The 18,653-nt window shown below is 37.6% G+C and overlaps 2 protein-coding genes across 5 annotated transcripts in view; both read left to right on the forward strand.

The window, feature by feature from the left end:
- CCDC141 (coiled-coil domain containing 141) overlaps nt 1-3,462 on the forward strand; it is an 89,962-nt gene extending 86,500 nt beyond the window's left edge. For 2 of the 4 annotated variants that reach the window (XM_085322109.1, XM_085322101.1), the window contains exons 29-31: nt 68-197; nt 292-457; nt 3,165-3,462. In XM_085322109.1, the coding sequence (XP_085178235.1) occupies nt 68-197; nt 292-457; nt 3,165-3,288 (420 nt within the window). In that variant the 3' untranslated portion in view covers nt 3,289-3,462. Of the gene's footprint in view, nt 1-67; nt 198-291; nt 458-730; nt 1,032-3,164 lie in introns of those variants that run through there. The other 2 variants (XM_085322116.1, XM_085322125.1) reach the window with 2 other exon arrangements.
- A 6,725-nt stretch (nt 3,463-10,187) lies between these two features.
- Nucleotides 10,188-18,653, forward strand: part of LOC146600541 (titin-like) — a 242,582-nt gene continuing 234,116 nt past the window's right edge. The window contains exons 1-4 of the mRNA XM_085321165.1: nt 10,188-10,382; nt 12,593-12,696; nt 17,118-17,321; nt 17,998-18,285. Of these exons, the coding sequence (XP_085177291.1) occupies nt 12,606-12,696; nt 17,118-17,321; nt 17,998-18,285 (583 nt within the window). The 5' untranslated portion in view covers nt 10,188-10,382; nt 12,593-12,605. The remainder of the gene's footprint in view (nt 10,383-12,592; nt 12,697-17,117; nt 17,322-17,997; nt 18,286-18,653) is intronic.

An 18,653-nucleotide genomic window follows, 5' to 3' on the forward strand; every position in this document is an offset into this window, starting at 1 on the left:
GGAGGAAGATAATACGTTTTACTTCGTGCTACTAATAATCTCCTATGTGCATTCTATTCTTTTACAGACTGAGAAATTAGGAGACACCTATTACCTCTTAAAAAGAAATGTAGTGCTTGCTGACAGTGGGAAGTATATCTGTGTTGCCAGCAATGAAGCTGGGAAGGCATACTGTTCAGCTCTCGTRACAGTGAGAGGTGATCCACCCTGGCCAGCTGCATGCTTTTAGGCACATTACTCTACTAAATAAGAGACTTTTTGCCACTTACTGATGTGCATCTTTTGTTTCAGAGAAAAACAAAAACCCAGAAATTGCCTCTGTAACTCAGACTAAATCAGAATGGGAACATGAATACCTGTCAGGAAAAGTGAGTGGCACTACCCGTGAACTAGGGCCAGCCCGGGGCACCTATTACGTGAGAGGTCAAAGACCTGTGGCTAAACATCTGCCAGTAAGGTAACTTGCAACTTAATCGGTGCTACATCTTAATAGCTGTAATGACCTTAATGTACAAAGTACGTGTCAAATATGCTTTCTAATCCTATTTTCTGAATAATGTAAATGAAGTGCATAATGTGGTGGCCTTTTACATTCAATAGTTCATCAGAAGATATTAAATTCTGTTAGTTTAAAGACCTTGTCTTAATAGAATAGAAAATAGAATTTATGTGGAATAAGGTATTTAGTTCAGTGAAGTAACTTTTTCTTAATCTTGATATCTTAATCTAGATGCTAAACTAAGACTGAACAGCATAAAGGCACAAAGTATTCCAGAAGTTCAAATGGATACAACTACGTATTTTTCTTATGATGTGCAGATGAACTTTGGTTGTGGCATAGGAATACACTGTTAGCTAGCCTGTCTCAAACGGGTTTGCTAACTTTTTGTGCTACTCATGCACTGAATCCTACAACTATCTTCTGCATCATAGGTTACTTTGAAAAAATGATTCAATGAAAATAGATCAATCCATTTGCTTTCTAAGGGAGAAAGGTATCTGCCATGTCTAGCTTCCTTATTTAAATTTGCCATGTTTTTTTTTTTTTTTTTTTTTTTTTTGCAGGAGCACAGTACTGCTTATATATATATAGTGTCAATGCTTAAGTTAGGGCGGTTGATATCATATATACAAATTCTCTTTTATTACCACAGTATATTATTCAATATCGCTAACATTTAACAAATGCTAAAAGAAACACACAGAAAACTCCAATAGTCTGTGATTTCTTATTCCAGAAAGATCACCATCTTAACAACATACTGGATCTGTAAGTTATCCTGTTACACAAGTGGCCTTTGACTATTTTTGCAGGCAAACACTAAAAGATTRTTTGTCTGCAAAATAATGCCATATTCATGATGACTTAATTTTAAAAATATGACATCAGCAAATAAAATGAGATCTTCATAGTAAAATTGTGAGGTTTTCTTGATAAAAGAGTTATTTGACAGCTGTGCCACGTAGAAGACAGCTAATATTTTTAATATTTTGAATCCTTAATAAACAAAAGGAAAATTTTCATAATGAAACAACAGACTGAGTTTGAATGCYAAGAAGAAATACCACTAGGGCATGAAGTCTCAAGCAGTAATAGAATATGTAATCAAACTTTTCTATTAGGTAAGCATCTTAAGAAGTAGTAGTAGCAATCCTAATAGCACAGAACAGTCATTAACCCTTAATTCATTAAGGATGACAAAATTCCTCATGGTGCAACTTGAGAAATTTAGTGTGATATATGAAGACAGTAGTTGTTTTGGTGACTTGCACAAATAATGTAAATTTTGCAAGGTAAATTTTACCTTTTGAATTCAGGCTCTTATATCCCACTGTAGTTTATGCTGCTAAAATCTTTTGAGCAGTGTGTTCGGAGCAAAAAAGTTCTTATATCCTGTGACAGTTATCAGTTCACTGTTGACTTTGAAATGTCAGATTAGAAGAGGTAAGCCAGGGATGACAAAGAAACCTGGAGTGGAAGACTCGAACTGGCTGGGCAAGAAGGCTTGGAAGGGCAGGATCTGCAGGTGGGTTGGCGACCACAGTTGTGACACAGAAATGGTGGTTCCTGCTAAGGAAACACGTTCCACAAGAAGAGCTGAGAGAACCAAAATAGCTTTCCTGTGGTGAAAATACTGCTCTACTGCTTTCTTGCCTTTGCTTGTTTACTTTTATTCCAATTGAAGTGAATGTTTAAATATAGAAAATTTCATGAAACACTTCTGAAAAACGTTTAGGTGTATCAAAACTTTACTTGAGTAATAGTGATATAGTTCAACAAAAGTGAACAATTCTGCTAGTAATGCTTATTACATGTTTGTCAAAATAGTGAGACTGTTTTACAGTGAAAATCTGGTTTCATAACGACAAAATAAACTAGCTTCCTTCATGGAAGGTGTTTGGAGGAATGTATTGGGAAAGAGGCTTCATGACTCTCCTGCCTTTAAAGAAGTAATGATTAATGTGACCTGGGAAAATAGCTGCAAATCTGTGGGATTCCTGGTCTGTCAATGTCTGCTTAAAATGTTAGATTTACACTGTTCACATAAAAAATTATAACCTGAAAAATGCTTGAATGTTTTCTGAGCTTTTCATGTAAAGTGAATTCTATAGAAGAAAGAGCTAGAATGGTGGGTTTTTTCTTCTTTTCTCAGGTACAGTTGTGTGCCTAGATATTGAACAACTTGTAAAAGGAAAGGAAAGTTGTTGCATATGTTGATTCAAAAGCTGTTCTCATTTCATTAAAGGCTATGTTTACACTCTCACTCATGTTTTGTTCTGTGCTTTTTGTATCACTGGGAGATGTCAGGTATTCCAAGGCAAAAAAAATCAAATGTTAATTTTACTTAGGGCAAACAGATAACATATCTGTCAATATGAGTAAAACAGATTGTACAGAGAGGTTCAATTTTGCCTTATTATTTTTCATCTCTCTTTTGTTTTTTGTACATAAAGTAGCTGCTAGTTATTAGTTATCAGTAAAACAGATTTTGGCTAATTTATGTGCTGCCTGGAATTACTATGTATTTGATCTCTAATCTCTTAACACCTCACAAATATAGACAACAACCTATGTCAACCACCAGAGTGCTGCTTACAAAAGGGAATGCTACAGCTACCGCTAGTTAAAATGGAGGTGATGATAACTGACCCTTTTTTAACAGGTTTAAGGAGAATCTCTGGCTTCAGGGTGTGTATATTGAACTTGCGAGGCCAGAAGAGGTTATCTACAGCTTGGACTGTGACCCTGTTCCCCTGGCTGCTGCAGAGGATCAGAAGAAAGACTGAACTACAAGATACCTGGTTCACGAGGGTGCTCGGTTTGCTACGCTCCTTAGAGCGTGGTGGCCATGAGTCAGGAGAACGGGAATCTCTGAGCACCATTCAACTTGTATTTAGGTTAAAATTTGTACTGGGTTTCTCTATAAGTATATCGTTAATAAAATTCACCTGTGCACAGCATTTGTTAGAGAGTGATTTCTAACTTCTTATGGTTTTATTCTGGGTTGTGGAAAACTGTAACAGAGTAAGACGACAGAAAAAGAGAGACAGTAGCATCTGATTACCCCTTAAAATTACAATCTTCTTGGCTCACCAGTACCTGCTGTTTTATTCTTTTATTAATTCCATAAATGCAATTGAAAGGGAATATGAAGAGTGAAATACAAGCACTAGTGAGGGGAGAGGCAATCTTCTTTCTTCCACTTCCTTCTTTTAGTTAGACTTTGGGGTTCTTCCCCCTAATATATACAGAGAACTCRGACATAAACCTGGCTTCCAGAATGGGGACTTGACAGAAAATGATTTTGTAAAAATAGAATTATCCCGCGTGTTAAATACTCTGTTGGTTACCATATTTCTAGCAGCTTTGAGACTTCCAGGAGACTGGGCATTGAAAGGGGTGATTAATAGTAATAACCAGCCTTGTCTAATGCATGCTTACTACCAAAAACATCTCCAGGTAAGAGGAACTGTTTAAGGCTGTGTAAAATCTTCTCTACTGCTCTGTTTTCAGGCTTGGAGTACTGTGACACAGCAGTCCGTTTCCAGTTGATGCATGTCATATAGTCCAAAGGATTGGTCTATGAAATGATAASCAAGCTAGTTTCAAACCACGGTATCAGTTTAGCCAAGGATTCCCCACCTATATGATTTGTCAAGACCTACAGCAGTCATTCAGAGTCTAGAGAAAAGTTAAGCTAAAGTTGAAATTTTTGGATTGTTGGGCAGATTGTTAGCAAGATGATTTTTTTTTCTCTGTCTCTAAAGCAGGACATTTGGAAGAGTATCCATTTGCAGCACTGGAAAAAATAGTTCAGAAACGCTCCAGACTGACTAGCAGTTTGATGGGCATCATAACCAACAGAGCCTGCAGGTAGACTTGGGAATAACTATTCCTCAGCTCGGCCTTGTAATTGTAGTCTTGAAAGTCCTTTCCAACAAATGATTCATGCTACTCAGGCATCTATTTCAGTACATTGCATATGGCTTGGCCAACACAACAGATGCATACGTGTTTTCTCCAGCTGCCTGTTTTATAACATTTTGGCATTCTTTATGTAAACATTGTATTATGTTAGGCCTATATTGGTCTATATAACACAGGAATCCATTCAAACTTCTAACAGAGCAGACAGGGGCAAAAGCAGTACAGCATCTTCATGATTCATCCAGGTAAATTTCACCTGTGCAAAATAGCCTGCAATAATATTTTGAGAGTTGTCTCAATCTTAGTACTAAACCATGAAAACCTGTCTCCAAGAAAATGTGGGCAGACGGATAGAAACTCGCATTTCTCTCTAAATTAAACTGCAGACCTAGAGAGGAAATGAGCTGAAAGAAATATGATGTACATGTCTTCCCCTGATCACATAAATCAGTTGCTTGACGGTACGGCAGTCAGCGGCATCCTGCCCACAGAAGAGTCACAAGGCTGTTTATGCATGCACACAAATATAGCAGCCGGGACTGGGGTGCTCGCTCTGCTTGCTTACCCTGCATCTCACAGTTTTTTTCCAAAATGGAATGGAGACAAATATCAAATGTCCTGTGGATCCCACATGATTACATTTCTATTAGCTGAGTGCCTTTTGCCTATTTTGTTTAAAGATTTAAGAGAAAATACTGTTTTTTTAAATTGTATTCACTTTCTGAAGACTGGTAAAGTAGAATCAGACACCTCAAAAAATGATCAAAAATGAAAATGGATGTTCTTTTATCAACTGGACTCCATAAGCATGGCATATAAAATTACCTTTATTAAAAGCCATTCTGCAGAAATGAAATCGTAGAACTCAGTGCCTGCTGCTCCTGATTCCTCAGCAAGCATGGTTAGGGAGTTGGGCTCTTCGTCCTTTTTCTCTTGCTTGTCAGCCAGCGAGCACAACTTGAGATTTTGTATTTGAGATGTGCTTTTCCCCCCCTTGGTTTATGTATCACAACTTCATTTAAAAATTTAAAAATGTTCATTTTTTGCTAAATAATAGATGAGGCAAAACAGAAAATTGCATATATGTTCTTACTTACGGTCTTGTTACAAAATAGTAGAAAATTCTGTTTATAAACAGGTAACCAAAAATGCAGTAACCCTCTTTTGCCAACAAGGAGCACATCTTTTGCTCCAAATGATCCCAAGGAATGGATCAGTTACAAAACATGATGCCTGGTTTCTGTTCTTTTAATAAATCATACGTGCTCATAAATTTCCTAAAAGATCCTAGAAATTTGACAGGGTATACGTATTTATTAAATTCCGAGGACTATCTCCATGTTAAAATATGCCCTAGGTATTACGATTCAACCTGTTGTTTTGTGGAAGGAAATGGACCAGCTGGACATTACTTACTTAATATATTCCTTATTCAGGTTCTTAGGTTTTGTTGACTGGACCACAGTTTTTAAGGTGAGGTTCCAAGTAAGTATTTTTTAATTCCTTCCTTGTTCTGCATATGTAAATGTAGGGGGATGATACATAAAGAAATGATACATAAGGAAAGTTTGGGACACATGAGCTTTAAAGTAATGTCTGTAAATTCCTATCTGTTCTCCTTGGACGTTTACAAGGACATGATTTGAATGATGACTGCCAACATGAAGTTAGTGAATACAGAATCTGATAACTATTCTGCACCCAAATAAATCCGGTCAAGTTCCCAGTGAGTTAACTCACCTGTGAAGTAGCTACAGTAGTTTCAAAAACTGCTCTCTGTTATTTTTTGTGCTACAGCAACTAACAGTGCCTTCTTTGGTAATGAGTATAACAATTTTCTGTAAAGAAGTTTTAGTTTCCATTGAAAATGATTAATAGAGGTCACATAATCTGCAGTGATAGCTCGTCTAAGAGTTGTGAACATCTGAAAATGCTGCAGCTTTTCAGAAGCCAACTGCAGCCCACAAGCGCTGTTCTTGTGAATGTTATGCAGTTCAGGGCCTGTTTTTAAAGAGCTGTAGGTGTCATTGCGAAGTATTGTTTAGAGTGCTTGTGGGAGGAGGGAAGGCCGTGAGGGTGGTGGAAATTTTTATGCTTTGATTTCAGACTAAGATTTAATGGTTTGAAGATTAGGAGAGGAATTGTTCAGTTATTTCTAAGGTTAAAGAAAGTAGAAGGGGCGAGGGGGTAAGGGAAAGAAGGTATAAAAAACCAAGAGTTGTTTCCTCTGTAATGTTTGAAAAACTGTAACATTTGAAAGTAGATTTCAGAAAACTGGAAATATAGCAAGGTATAAGATCTAAATACATTTCTCTTTGGGTTGTGTTTTGTCAGGTCTCTAAGGATTTAGGGCAACATCTTATGGCTTAAAAGTTCTTTCTAATGGGACCAAGTGATTTTTTTTCATGACTTCCTTGGTTCTGCATGTTTGGTTGGGCAGGCAGAGTGACATGGAAATAAAATATAGAAGGAAATATATATCCAGGAGGCTCATAACAAGTTATTCTCTCAGCAGAGAAAAGATCAAAGAATGAAAGGAGTGAGGGGAAATGAAGTAAAGCAGATGATACTGCTTCTTGCCATTCAATTTACCAGTTAGCATGTATAGAGACATGAAGAGACTAGCAAAGAAATGCAGGGTTTGTATGCCATTGGGTGTCCAGCTACAGCACACAGCACTACACTGCTGTTCAGCAAATAATGAAGAAAAAGAAAGTTTGAGATTTTTTTTAAAAACAAATTAGAAAATCTCACTTCAAAAACAAATAAATTGAAATGTTGCTTAAACAACAATGTGAAACCTTCAGTATTTAAGAAATAATGACTCTCTCTGACTATTAAAATCTTAATTTTTCAAGGCATCTTCTCATGAGCCTACTAAATTTTCTTCTGTGCAGCTCCACTCATAAGGTCAATAGGATTATTAGAACAAATCAAACATACATATGTAGAACATACAAAGGGGTTGCTGGGATCCATACTACAATGTTTCACTATGTTAAAGGTTGCATTTCTCAAATGCATTATTATTATTATTATGCAATATGATATATATACTATAGTAATATTGGCAAATATAGTTTACACTTAATAACAAACTGAAGCAAATGTTTAAGTTTTAATAATAATCGCTTTATTGTATGTATACCTCAAAAAATGTTCTCTGTCATTATCTTGATCTGACTTCTGCTTGATCCTGGAGCAAAGATGTAATGCCAGGTTTTTACCAGCGGTGTCTTTGCTATGCAGTGTTAAGACAGAAGTCATCCTTCTGGTTTATTTTGCAGATATTCTACGTTGTGACATTAAACAAATGCATAAATCACACCAGAGCTGATTCTGTTAACAGAAGGCATGTAGGACACATGATTTCACTTGATTTCATTTCTGAATCAGCCAAAAGTAAAAAACGGAGGTGGTATAGACTTTTATTAGTATGCAAATAGATTTAACAGTGATCACACGCAAATGTAAAACTTATAGAAAAATAATGGAGCGGCACTTATCTTAAAGCACGTAGAGTTGGTCAGAACTGTATAAAATATAAAATATTTGGTTTATATATTCAGATGCAGCAAAATATTTTTTCTTGTAATTTTATTAATCTATTTAATGTATTCTTGTTAATTGTAGTTGACCCTTTCTCTGATAGAAATAGAAGAATTTGAATTTCTAGCCTTTTTGTACCATCAGAAGTGACAATTTATGTATTTTTGTGCTTTAGAAATTATCACATTTTCATGAGCATTTTCATTTTTTATTTTACTTAGTCATCATCATTAAAGTAGCTGTTTTATTTAGATAAATTTGCAGATATTAGCCTGTGTTATTTYTCAAGTTTTATTTTTTCACTGGAATTTTAAGTGTTCAACTAGAGAGAAAAACTATCATCTAGTAATCTAGCAAGTCTCTATTTAGGATTAGTTCTGACCTATCTTTTACATAAATTTCTTTGGACATGTACTGTAGCTGAAGTATCCTCGCTAATGAGAAATTTTGCATTTTTTGTCACTCCAACTTTTATGTAGAGAAATTATGCTCTCTGACATCCATTGGGACCAAAATGTTATGAAAGAGGCATCGTACTCTGACTCTCAACCTCTCTGAGTGTTCAGACGGTAGCAGCATAGGAGGCTATTCCAGTTTCTTCTGCTGCTACTGCTGTATGACAAGAGAGGTCTTAAAGCTGACACTTTACTGGATGGATAAGTTAAAGGGCAAATCAAATTTCTGAAATTATTTTATGAACCCACAGCAATATGTTATTTCTTGTTTCTCTCAGGTATCTCATGTATAATCAACCTCTAAAGGATCATGGTGTTCTTCTCTGACTGAGGCGGTTTCTGGAGCTCTTGCTGGAGCTTTTTTTCAGGTTGCTTTCAAAGATAAGTGGACCTGATATTACAAAACTCCAGTCTGTGTTTACTTTTCTAAGTACCCTCTGTGAGAACTTTATACCACTTTTCCCAACTGCAATTTCCCTTGCATTTGGTATTCTGTGCCTACTGGAACCTTTTGGTCAAGGGATGGGATTGATGCTATGAAGTTCTTGGGCTCCTCCTTCCCTTAGCAGGAACAAACGTGCTACAAGGATAGCATTCATAAAGAGCCAGGGGATCTTTTTCAGTGTGGATCTTGGGAGCAACAGCCTGAAGTCCTATGTTTACCAAAACACCTAAGCACATACTTGACTTCAAGCACTAGTAGTCTTATGAGACAGTTATGTGCTTAAATGGTTTGCATGATAAGAGCTATACACCTTCCACGTTATAGGAAAGGAAAAGGATGTTTGAGTAAGATGCTGGCAAGGAAAACAGGCAGATGAGGGGTTGTGGTGATACAGCTCCAGTTCCAGTTAGAGATAAGAATTATCTTCTGACTTGTGACCTCTGTTTCTGAAGCAATTTATCTAGCAATACAATTAGCTGGGGAAGCTGGGCCTGTGAAAACTCTCAAACTAATAAGCTAATCTGTGGCTGATTAACTCTCTGGTCTGCATAAGGCCTCTAAGGGCCTTGAAAAGAGCTATCAGACTTAAAAATCTGCATTTCAAGCAATGGCAGTAGTTGTTTGTGTTTCTTTACTTTCACAAAGTCCATATCCCTGCACTTCTGAGGTTATTCGTTAAGCTCAGCTACTTGGAACATCCAACTGCCAACAGAAAGATTGTAGAGGAAAACAAAGAAGGGTCTCAAATCTGTATGTTACCAAATACAATTTGTAATTATGGAAAAAAAATCAGTTAAACAATGTATTTTAATAGTGTGCTGGCACATGTCTGAGCTCAGTTTGCTTATTTAGCCTGGTGATTGACAGATGCACTTGGTAGCTTCTTGGTTGTTTTAGAATGCACGAAAGTAAGGCTGAATCTCGCTGATAGGTAGGACTACTCCTGGCTTGTCCATGCCCTGTGCTAAAACGCTTCTTTCTTACTTTTGCCTTCTTATGCTTATGACTTAGGAAATGTGCAATGGCTTGTAAACTGGGCATTATAAACCAAACTGAATTATAAACCAACATGTCTTTGGGACAGATTCACATTTCCTCAGTGAATCTCTTTTGTACTTCCAAAATTAGACTTGTCAATCAAACCAACAAGTGGTGTATAGTTACATGGAGTGGATACCCTCTCCCAAGATACTTTCCTTTAGGAAACCAATCAGAATTGGCTCCTACGTGACGATGCAGATGTGTCAGCGGAGCTGGGGTATATAAAGTAAAACAACTATGTTAGCACTTCTGAGCAGTCGTGCATTCCCCGCCTCGCCTCGGGTGTAGGGATTGCAAAAAAACAAAACTACACTGTCAAGACTGTGTAGTTTTGTTTTTATGATTAGAGGCTCTACATTTCTCATGCTGGGATTGTCTAAAAAAATCTTACTCTGGATAAGGACGTCGTTCAAGGAGCTTTCGTTGGGCTTAGCCCACTCTTACAGGCACTTTGAGAAATCAGGTTAGTAACATGCTTTTGCTAGTCTATTTTGTCAGTCATTAATGATCTTGCTATAATATATAAATCTGCATGCATGGGATATGGGTATCAAAGTAAAGACGAGGAGCATTAAAGTCCCCTAGTAAGACTGGTGTCTTAAATTTTAGGGGGTAAGTTTTGATAACATTCAGCAAATTTTTTTTCTGGGATATTTACTGTTAAAGACTATTTAAATTAAGTTTTAAAAATGCATGAAAATGTCTGCTTGACTTAAAAACTCCTTTCTTTTGGGAGTGTTCAAGGTTATGCTACTGAGAGATAAACTGAGAAGCTCCAAGAATAGCTCTGATAAAATGCATATGGTATCAGCTAAGCACTGATGACTTTTTAAGGGAATCAACTGCTAAGGTATCAATTACATTGCAGCTCTGGAACACTTGTCTGCTGTCATTCATAGCTGGGAAGGCTATTTTTGGAACATGACATTTCAGATGCATACCTTTTAATCCTAATTATTCAAAAAGCCTTATAAGATCAGTTCTCCATCATGGAAATTTGCCTAGACAATGAGATATGTAAACTTTTCCTTAACTCAGTGACAGTTATACTTAATTAAATGATTTCCAATCTGTTTTGGAGGGCAGAAATTATATGAGTTTTCATAATGCTTATTTACATTATAAAATTATTTCTGCATATTTTAACTGATCTTCAAAACATTCAGTTATAACTGGAGTAGAGCTTGGTGAATTATATGTAATAGATATTTGTCTTCATCTTCCTTTCAGAAAACAAATGTTGTGTTGTGATGAAATATTGGTCATTTCTCTCTAACTGGGGCATGTTTTTTTCTCCTCTGAGAGCTGAAAATTCTGATAAAAGACTATGTCACCTTCAAGCGGGAACAACTATCCAAATAACCAGTAAAKGCAATATAAAACAGCTCAAAATCCCAATACAATGTCCATTTCCGCCCTTAATCACTTTCTATATGTAGATTCCAGGCACTGATTTCAACGAGAAAACTCATATYGTGAATAATTTTCACCCCATTTGAAGGTAGCATAAATCTGGCTCRAAGTGAAGAAACTTCATCTTCTCATTAATTTTAAAGTTAGGTCTGGGACTGCCACAAAATAAGACACAAAAGCCAAAGTAAACAAGAATAAATGTATGAGTGAGGTTGATTTGGAAAGATTATGAGGTTAATTCTTATTTGGAAAGACATGCTCTACYGACAAGGGAAATTATTTTAATGAGAAAAAATTTGACTTCAGTTTAAAATGTGTGTGACTCTATTAAGGAGATATACAACCTAAGTTYTAAAAGCTTTCAAATTAATTCCTTTAAATTCAATGTCAGTAAATARCTATATACATGCAAAATATAAAAAATAGTTCTGATATAGAAGCTTTTCTCATTGCAGTGCGTTGTTTCAAAGTAGGATCTCATTTCATAGGAAGAGAAGGCAAACTTTTTTTCTTTCAGATTTCACATGGATCTGCAGTTGTTCAAGCCATCAGTGTCAGTGGCTACCTTATACCCTAGCTCACATTTCAAAGGTGGCTGCCTCTTCATATTCAAAATTCCACTGAGATACTCTCTAAGAAACAGTTGAATTTTATATGCRTCTTTAATGCCACTATGCTGTTGCATAAAATTCACTACTTAGATTGCCTTTAAAAGGAAGCCTCCCAGCAATTTTTTAATTATTAAAAGCCAGATGGATGGTGGATGTTCACATTTCATTTAATTTGCTACTCAGCRAACTACTTGCCTTCCCTCTGAAGGCTGCAAATGTTTTGTACTACCAAAACGTTCTCAATTCATTTCAAGGAACTTTTACATGGAGATTATTTTCTCTTTAGACAAAGGAGATTAATGGAGAAGTAGAGGCTAGATGACCTGCACAAGGTCATGCAATGACTCAGGGAAAATATCAGCAGCAGAACTTCATCTCCTGCTGCATACTTGTGATGCCAAATTAAAGCTTCACTAAATATAGCGGTTTTGCATGCAACTCAGTGGTGTAAGAGAGTAAGTTGCTACACAGCTTTGTCAAAATCTGCATTGCTCACATCTCACCAGGCCAATGTGATTTAAAGCTGAGAAGACTGAATTATTATGAGTAATTAGAAATATTCCTAAAGTCTAGTAAGAAAGATGTGTGTATTGTAACAATTTTAAAGAGATTGACTATTGATATCTAATTATGTTTTTGTTGCTTTCAGAGTGCCTGTAAAGATGGCGACAAAAGCACCAACGTTTACGCAGCCTTTACAAAGTGTTGTGGCACTGGAGGGTAGTGCCGCAACCTTTGAGGCTCATATTAGTGGTAAGGCTTTGATCTATTCTTGCAAGAACTTTTTTTTTTTTTCCCTTTGGTAATGTTTATGCTGTGCAAAACAAATTAAAACACTTTGATAGATCATAATCCAAATGAATTTAGATCAAGTCTAAATCTAAAGATCGGTGTTGATATGTGAAGACATCCACATCAGATAACACATTGTGCYGTGCTGTAAGATTTCTGTAAACATGCTTCATAAAGCTGCTTAAAGTTACAGGGGTTCCCAGGCAATAGCCACTCATCCTGCCAGCAGGGCTGGTGGCAATGTACGTTCTCATGTATATTAGAATCATCARGATTGGAGGAAAATGATAGAAAGAGAAGGAATGGGCATAAAAATACATACTGTGCTAATAAGGGMCCCCCAGACGTACAGACAGTAATCTTCTTCAGGTGATAATAAGACAGAATGAGGGGGTCAAGATGCAAAAGGGATGTCATATGCCAGTTCTTCATTGGCCCTGTACTAGACATTATTTTGAGTTTCTACCTTCTTTGGAATCTCCTTGACTTTACTTAATTTCAGGGTTCTGGCAGAGAGTTAAAAGGAAAAAAAAATCTAGATCCATGTGGCCACTGAAGACAGTACCAACCGTGAGTTTGGTAGATATAAGTGCACAGATGAGAACTCAGGGCTGGATTRGTATAGTGAAGGTGATGCTATTTAAAAATGCACTTCATTTTAAAGAAAGCTTCATTTTGTTGATTTGCGCACAGTGAAAATACCCAAGAAGTCAGTGCTAGTGTGTGCCAAATGCCATGCAAAACCTGAGATTACTTGCCAGAAAAAACAACACCCTGTTCTAAGAGTGCCTCTGACATTGGCAGTGACTAAGAAGAAATGACATATGCTCCTGCCGAGGGATTTATATTGTCTTACAGGCATTAGCAATATGACAACCCACATGCCATAAAACACTCTCCTCAATCTAAAACTACACAGATGATCCAGAACAGGTGCAAGCACAAGGTCTATCCAAATGTAATGCTCTCTGACATCTGTGGTCCACTGTGGGTGATCACTTGCACCCTTTGGCTGGCAGTGGTGCATATAAGGTGTTTCAGTACCTCCATTTCTGTGATTTGTATCAATGATATTATCTCATGCTATACTTTGCTACTGGGCCCCGTAATCTTATGTTAACCATCCTGGCCGCCTTCATTATCAACATGTTTTATGTGAGCAGTTTCTTTCAAATAAATCCACTGACTATTAAAAAGAAACAGATAAATGTATCATCAGCACCAGCTGGGATGTTACCATTATGGATGAATATGTGATTTCAGCTATTTTCATTTRTGTGATATCATGGAGTATATGGGAGGGGAACTTGATTTTTTACTAAGAGGAAGTGCAGCAGTTTTTCTAACTGCATTTATCGTATTTGTATTTTAGTCCCAAATTTGACATGAGGTAATCTCCAGTTTTTTCCACACTGTGGGATTCTGGAATAGCTCTTCTGGCCCAAAACCACTTACCGAGATTGATGGATCTGACAGTGACTTGGTATTTAGTTTGATACTTAGTTTTTCTAATGCATAAAAAAATTGGGAATGATTTATCTCCTGAATTGATTACATAATATCAGAGACTACACAGTTGCATTTCTGTTATATAGTCTGTCCTGTCTGTCACAAATTATGAATTTCACATTCAGATTTTATCTCTGGTAACACTGCTGCTTAGTATGCAAGTCAGCTAGCAACGCAGAGCTGCAGATTGACCCTGAAGAGCCCAGTCAGTCTAAGAGTACCAAGAAGAGCTTAGCAACCACGTGAGATGCAATTTTGCAGCCACTAGAACAGATGAATCACACCGTCGTACCAGACGGTGAATTAAGTGCCACAGTGCAAAGGCTTAGTGTCTGACAAAGGTACCCAGCACCTCCGCCGCACYTAGGAAGCACGGGCCCGTAGCCTGTGGTTCAAACCCAGCGCTGCCCGAGCGGCTAGGGCGCTACCGTAGGGATGGCCCAACCGGTCGAGCAGCGACGAGGGGCCGCGAGACGGCCCGTCTCTGCCGAGGGGCGCTGCGGAGCTGCTGGCGCTGGGGCTGCGCCCGCCCTCGCGCCCGCCGCAGCGCGCTGGGCACGCGGCCTTCGCTCGCTCGCTCACGCCCGCGCGCGCTTGCCGCGTGTCACAGAGCGCGAGGCAGCCCGCGCGCTCGGCCCGCTCCCGCAAGCGGCCCCGAGGCTGTTCGTACATGGGCCGTCCCTGCCGCGCCGCCCTCAGGACCGTCGCTCTGAATGCCGCAGCTTAAGCGGCGAAGTTGAGGGACTTCACCTTCGTTTTCTGGTGTTTGGCGTTAAAGCGCCGGAAAACAAGTGACTGCTTTGAAGTAAAGAGGACTGTCCTAATAATAACTATTCAAGTTATAGTGTAATTTGGCATGTATAACAGCGAGCCCCTACTCCACATAGTCCAAGCAAAAATAGCTATATTCTAAGACAGACCTTATTTTTAGTCCCTAGCTATGTGGTATGGGACTAACAGAATACAATTAAGTCTGTAATTTGAGGTTTCTTTTAGTCAAGTATTTAGGCTCAGATTTTCAAAAATGGCTTCTAACTTTTGGTCTCTTGGACATGCCAGCCCGAGGCACAAAAATAACCTTCATTTTTTAAAACGCAGGCCTTGTTGACCTTCAGCACAAGTGCCCACGTTAGCATCATATGATGCTGCACTAAAAAAAATTAAAAATTGTGGCAATATTTCAAGAAATTCACTACTAATGATATAACTTCTGCTTGTCTAAAGACACTTTGATCCATACAAATATTGAATACATATAGCTCTGGATCAGTGAGAATTGCTGGATATACCTTGTGTTTATAAAAATAAAGCCCAAGATATCTTATACGAGTTGCACGAAATTGAATTGTATCAACCCCTGTCAAGGCTATTTGATAACTACCATCTATGAAATTAACGGAGCTTAAATGTGTTCTTCCCTGCTGATTTCTAATCTCCTCTAAAGCTGTCCACAGTCTTTCTTTCAGTGTGTGTATATTTGCATTGTGCATATATGTAAAAAGTAGTTTTTCTGCTATGAGTAAAATTTATAGCTTTCCTAATTAAGGCTGATATGACCGCACACTTCCAATAAAAGCTTCTATCTGCATATCTCAGCTTCTCTTTCATTTTATTCTCTCACAGCCATAATCATGGCACATACATAACGCAAATAAATAAATGTATTTATAAGGGATATAATAAATGTATTTATAAGAAAGCAGATTTCTGTTGTCCTCTTCCAAATCACAGAGTGGAATTTGGAAGATTAGAGCAGCTCCAGCAAGAGCAGTCTCAGATCTCATTCAGCCTCTTTGCAGTGAAATTGGTGATTCAATCTGCCTGGGGAAATCCGTGAAGTAAATACCTATTTGCAATGATTTCCATCTCAGAGAAATGCTGTTCTAGGAGCAGAGAGGAGACTCTGTGCTGGAACTGGCTGCTTAAATTACTGCTTTACTATTTATAATTTATAATATATATATAGTATATAATATATAATATATTATATATTATAATATAATTTTATAATAACTATATATAATTACTATTTATATGACTCTCATAAGACCATTACTTGTTTGTCAAAAAGATTTCACTTGCTTAGTAGAGTTGACTGAGTAGAACACCAGAAAAAGGTTTCCCATTAGGAATTTAAATCAACATTTGAAGCTAAAAAAAAAAAACCCAGTTGTGGCTATAACTGGAATCTTTTTGACTAACTGACCCTTGCTCATGGCCCTGACTCCAAGAGAATAATGTATTTGAACACTAAAAGATCAGCTGATTCCAGCTGACCGCTTTCCACCAAAGCCAAAGAGTCATCACTCTACAGAAAAGAAACCAAAAAACCACATTAATAACTCTTGATGTTAATGTCTACAACAGCCACCTTTCCTAGCACTTTATTTCCTAAAACCATTTATTGTTAGCACAACTATTTAACTTGGCTGGAGGGTCTGACTTTGTCTTCAAACTATCAGACTGGATAATTTTGTAAGGAGTAAGCAGTACTACTTAGATACTAGCAAAAACAATAAAACAAAACCAAAAAAAACAAAACCAAAAAAAAAAAACAGCCCCTAAATCCTTGTAAGCATTTATTTATCCCCTCTTCTAATTTTCAAATATGATGGACTACTCTTCTTCAATAGGGCTGTCAAACACCACAGTCCACTCAGGTGATTTCCTAAACGCAATAGCCTRTGCCTTTGTCCTATTGCCCTGCTTATTTTAAAGACCTTTCTACAAGGCTGCTGGAAGTGTAATCATAGATCTGCGCCAACGCTGTCGCACTTCAGTGTCACTGAAAGTAACTGTGCATAGGTATGAGCAAGTATTATGGTAACTGGATACGGAGCGCGTGCAATTTCTTTGTCTTCTTTTTTCTTCAGGTTCCCCAGTTCCTGAGGTGAGCTGGTATCGGGATGGCCAGGTTCTTTCCGCTGCAACTCTGCCGGGTGTGCAGATCTCGTTTAGTGATGGCCGYGCTAAACTGGTGATCCCCACCGTGACAGAAGCCCACAGCGGAAGGTACACTGTACAAGCCACCAACGGATCTGGGCAAGCGACTAGTACCGCCGAGCTACTTGTCACAGGTATCGTGCAGCTAAAGAATGGCACTTCTCTCTGCTAGCGGGGATGAGAAAGGGAACAATAGCAAAAATGTCAAAAATACCTAAAAAATTTGAATTTAGAACACATCATCAGCAAGACTATTCCTTTTCCTGTAGCAGTCTGGAGTTCAGTGTATTTCCTCACCAGTAGTTTTCAACAGAGCCCTTCACACCTTACAGCCGGTCTAATAAACTGCTAATCATGATTGCAAACACATCCCCTAGCACCATGTACTTCTCTTAATGTAATCTTTTCTCACACTRGCTACAGCTGAACTACTCCTGTAAGGCTAAAGTTTTGCAGTATGGAGCCCTTATGTTATTTAGTGGAATTACTTGAAGAGCCAGACTTGATTACAGACCCAGGCACACACATGGTTATAATCAACACGTCTCTAATCCTGGAAACTTTTGAAGTTATGGACATAAAGGTTTTACACACACACACAAAATTAAGGATTTCTGTGCTTCAGCAAAATCAATTCTTAATACTTTTAAATATTTGAGAAGGAATTCRCCTGTCAGTAGCACATAAGGCAGAAATAGACTTTGTGCACTTGTAATGAAAATATTAAGTCCTTTGTCCATTTTTTAAACTGTAGTAATTTTTTTAATTTTTATACATGTAATTATTTTTATTTTTTCAATAAAACTGCAGTTGGAACAGCACCACCAAACTTCTCTCAACGACTACAGAGCATGACTGCAAGGCAGGGAAGTCAAGTTCGACTTGACGTGAGAGTGACTGGAATCCCTACACCTGTGGTGAAGTTCTATCGGGATGGAGTAGAAATCCAAAGCTCCCCCGATTTTAAAATTTCACAAGAAGGAGACCTTTATAGCTTAATAATTGCAGAAGCTTATCCTGAAGACTCCGGGACCTATTCAGTAAATGCCACAAATAATGTGGGACGTGCGACTTCAACAGCCGAACTGCTGATTCAAGGTAATGGAGCTGAAGTTGTAAGCCATGAAAATAAGAAATCATTCATTGTTATAATGGCATGCTGTGGATGACTGCAATCAATCTTTTATCAATAAGTTCAGTTGTAACTTATTTTTCAAGAGTTATTAATTTACTGTAAAAATTACTTCTCAGTTGAAATTTGCCRAAGATTTTTTTGTCTGAGTTTAGGTCTTCTTTTAACTGAGGATAAAGACAACACAATTTCAACTGTTTTCACAGTTATCTCTCTACAGATAATACAGGAAAAACAGACAGCTAGTTAATTCTTTTTCTGTTGTTTATATATGTTTGTATATAATTGGAATCGACTATTTTTTTCTGTATTTTCTGTGTTTTTTAAACTGTAT

The sequence above is a fragment of the Rhea americana genome, unplaced genomic scaffold (assembly GCF_003343005.1).
Source record: "Rhea americana isolate MKP2758 unplaced genomic scaffold, rheAme1 scaffold_12, whole genome shotgun sequence".
NCBI classification, from domain to species: Eukaryota; Metazoa; Chordata; class Aves; order Rheiformes; family Rheidae; genus Rhea; species Rhea americana.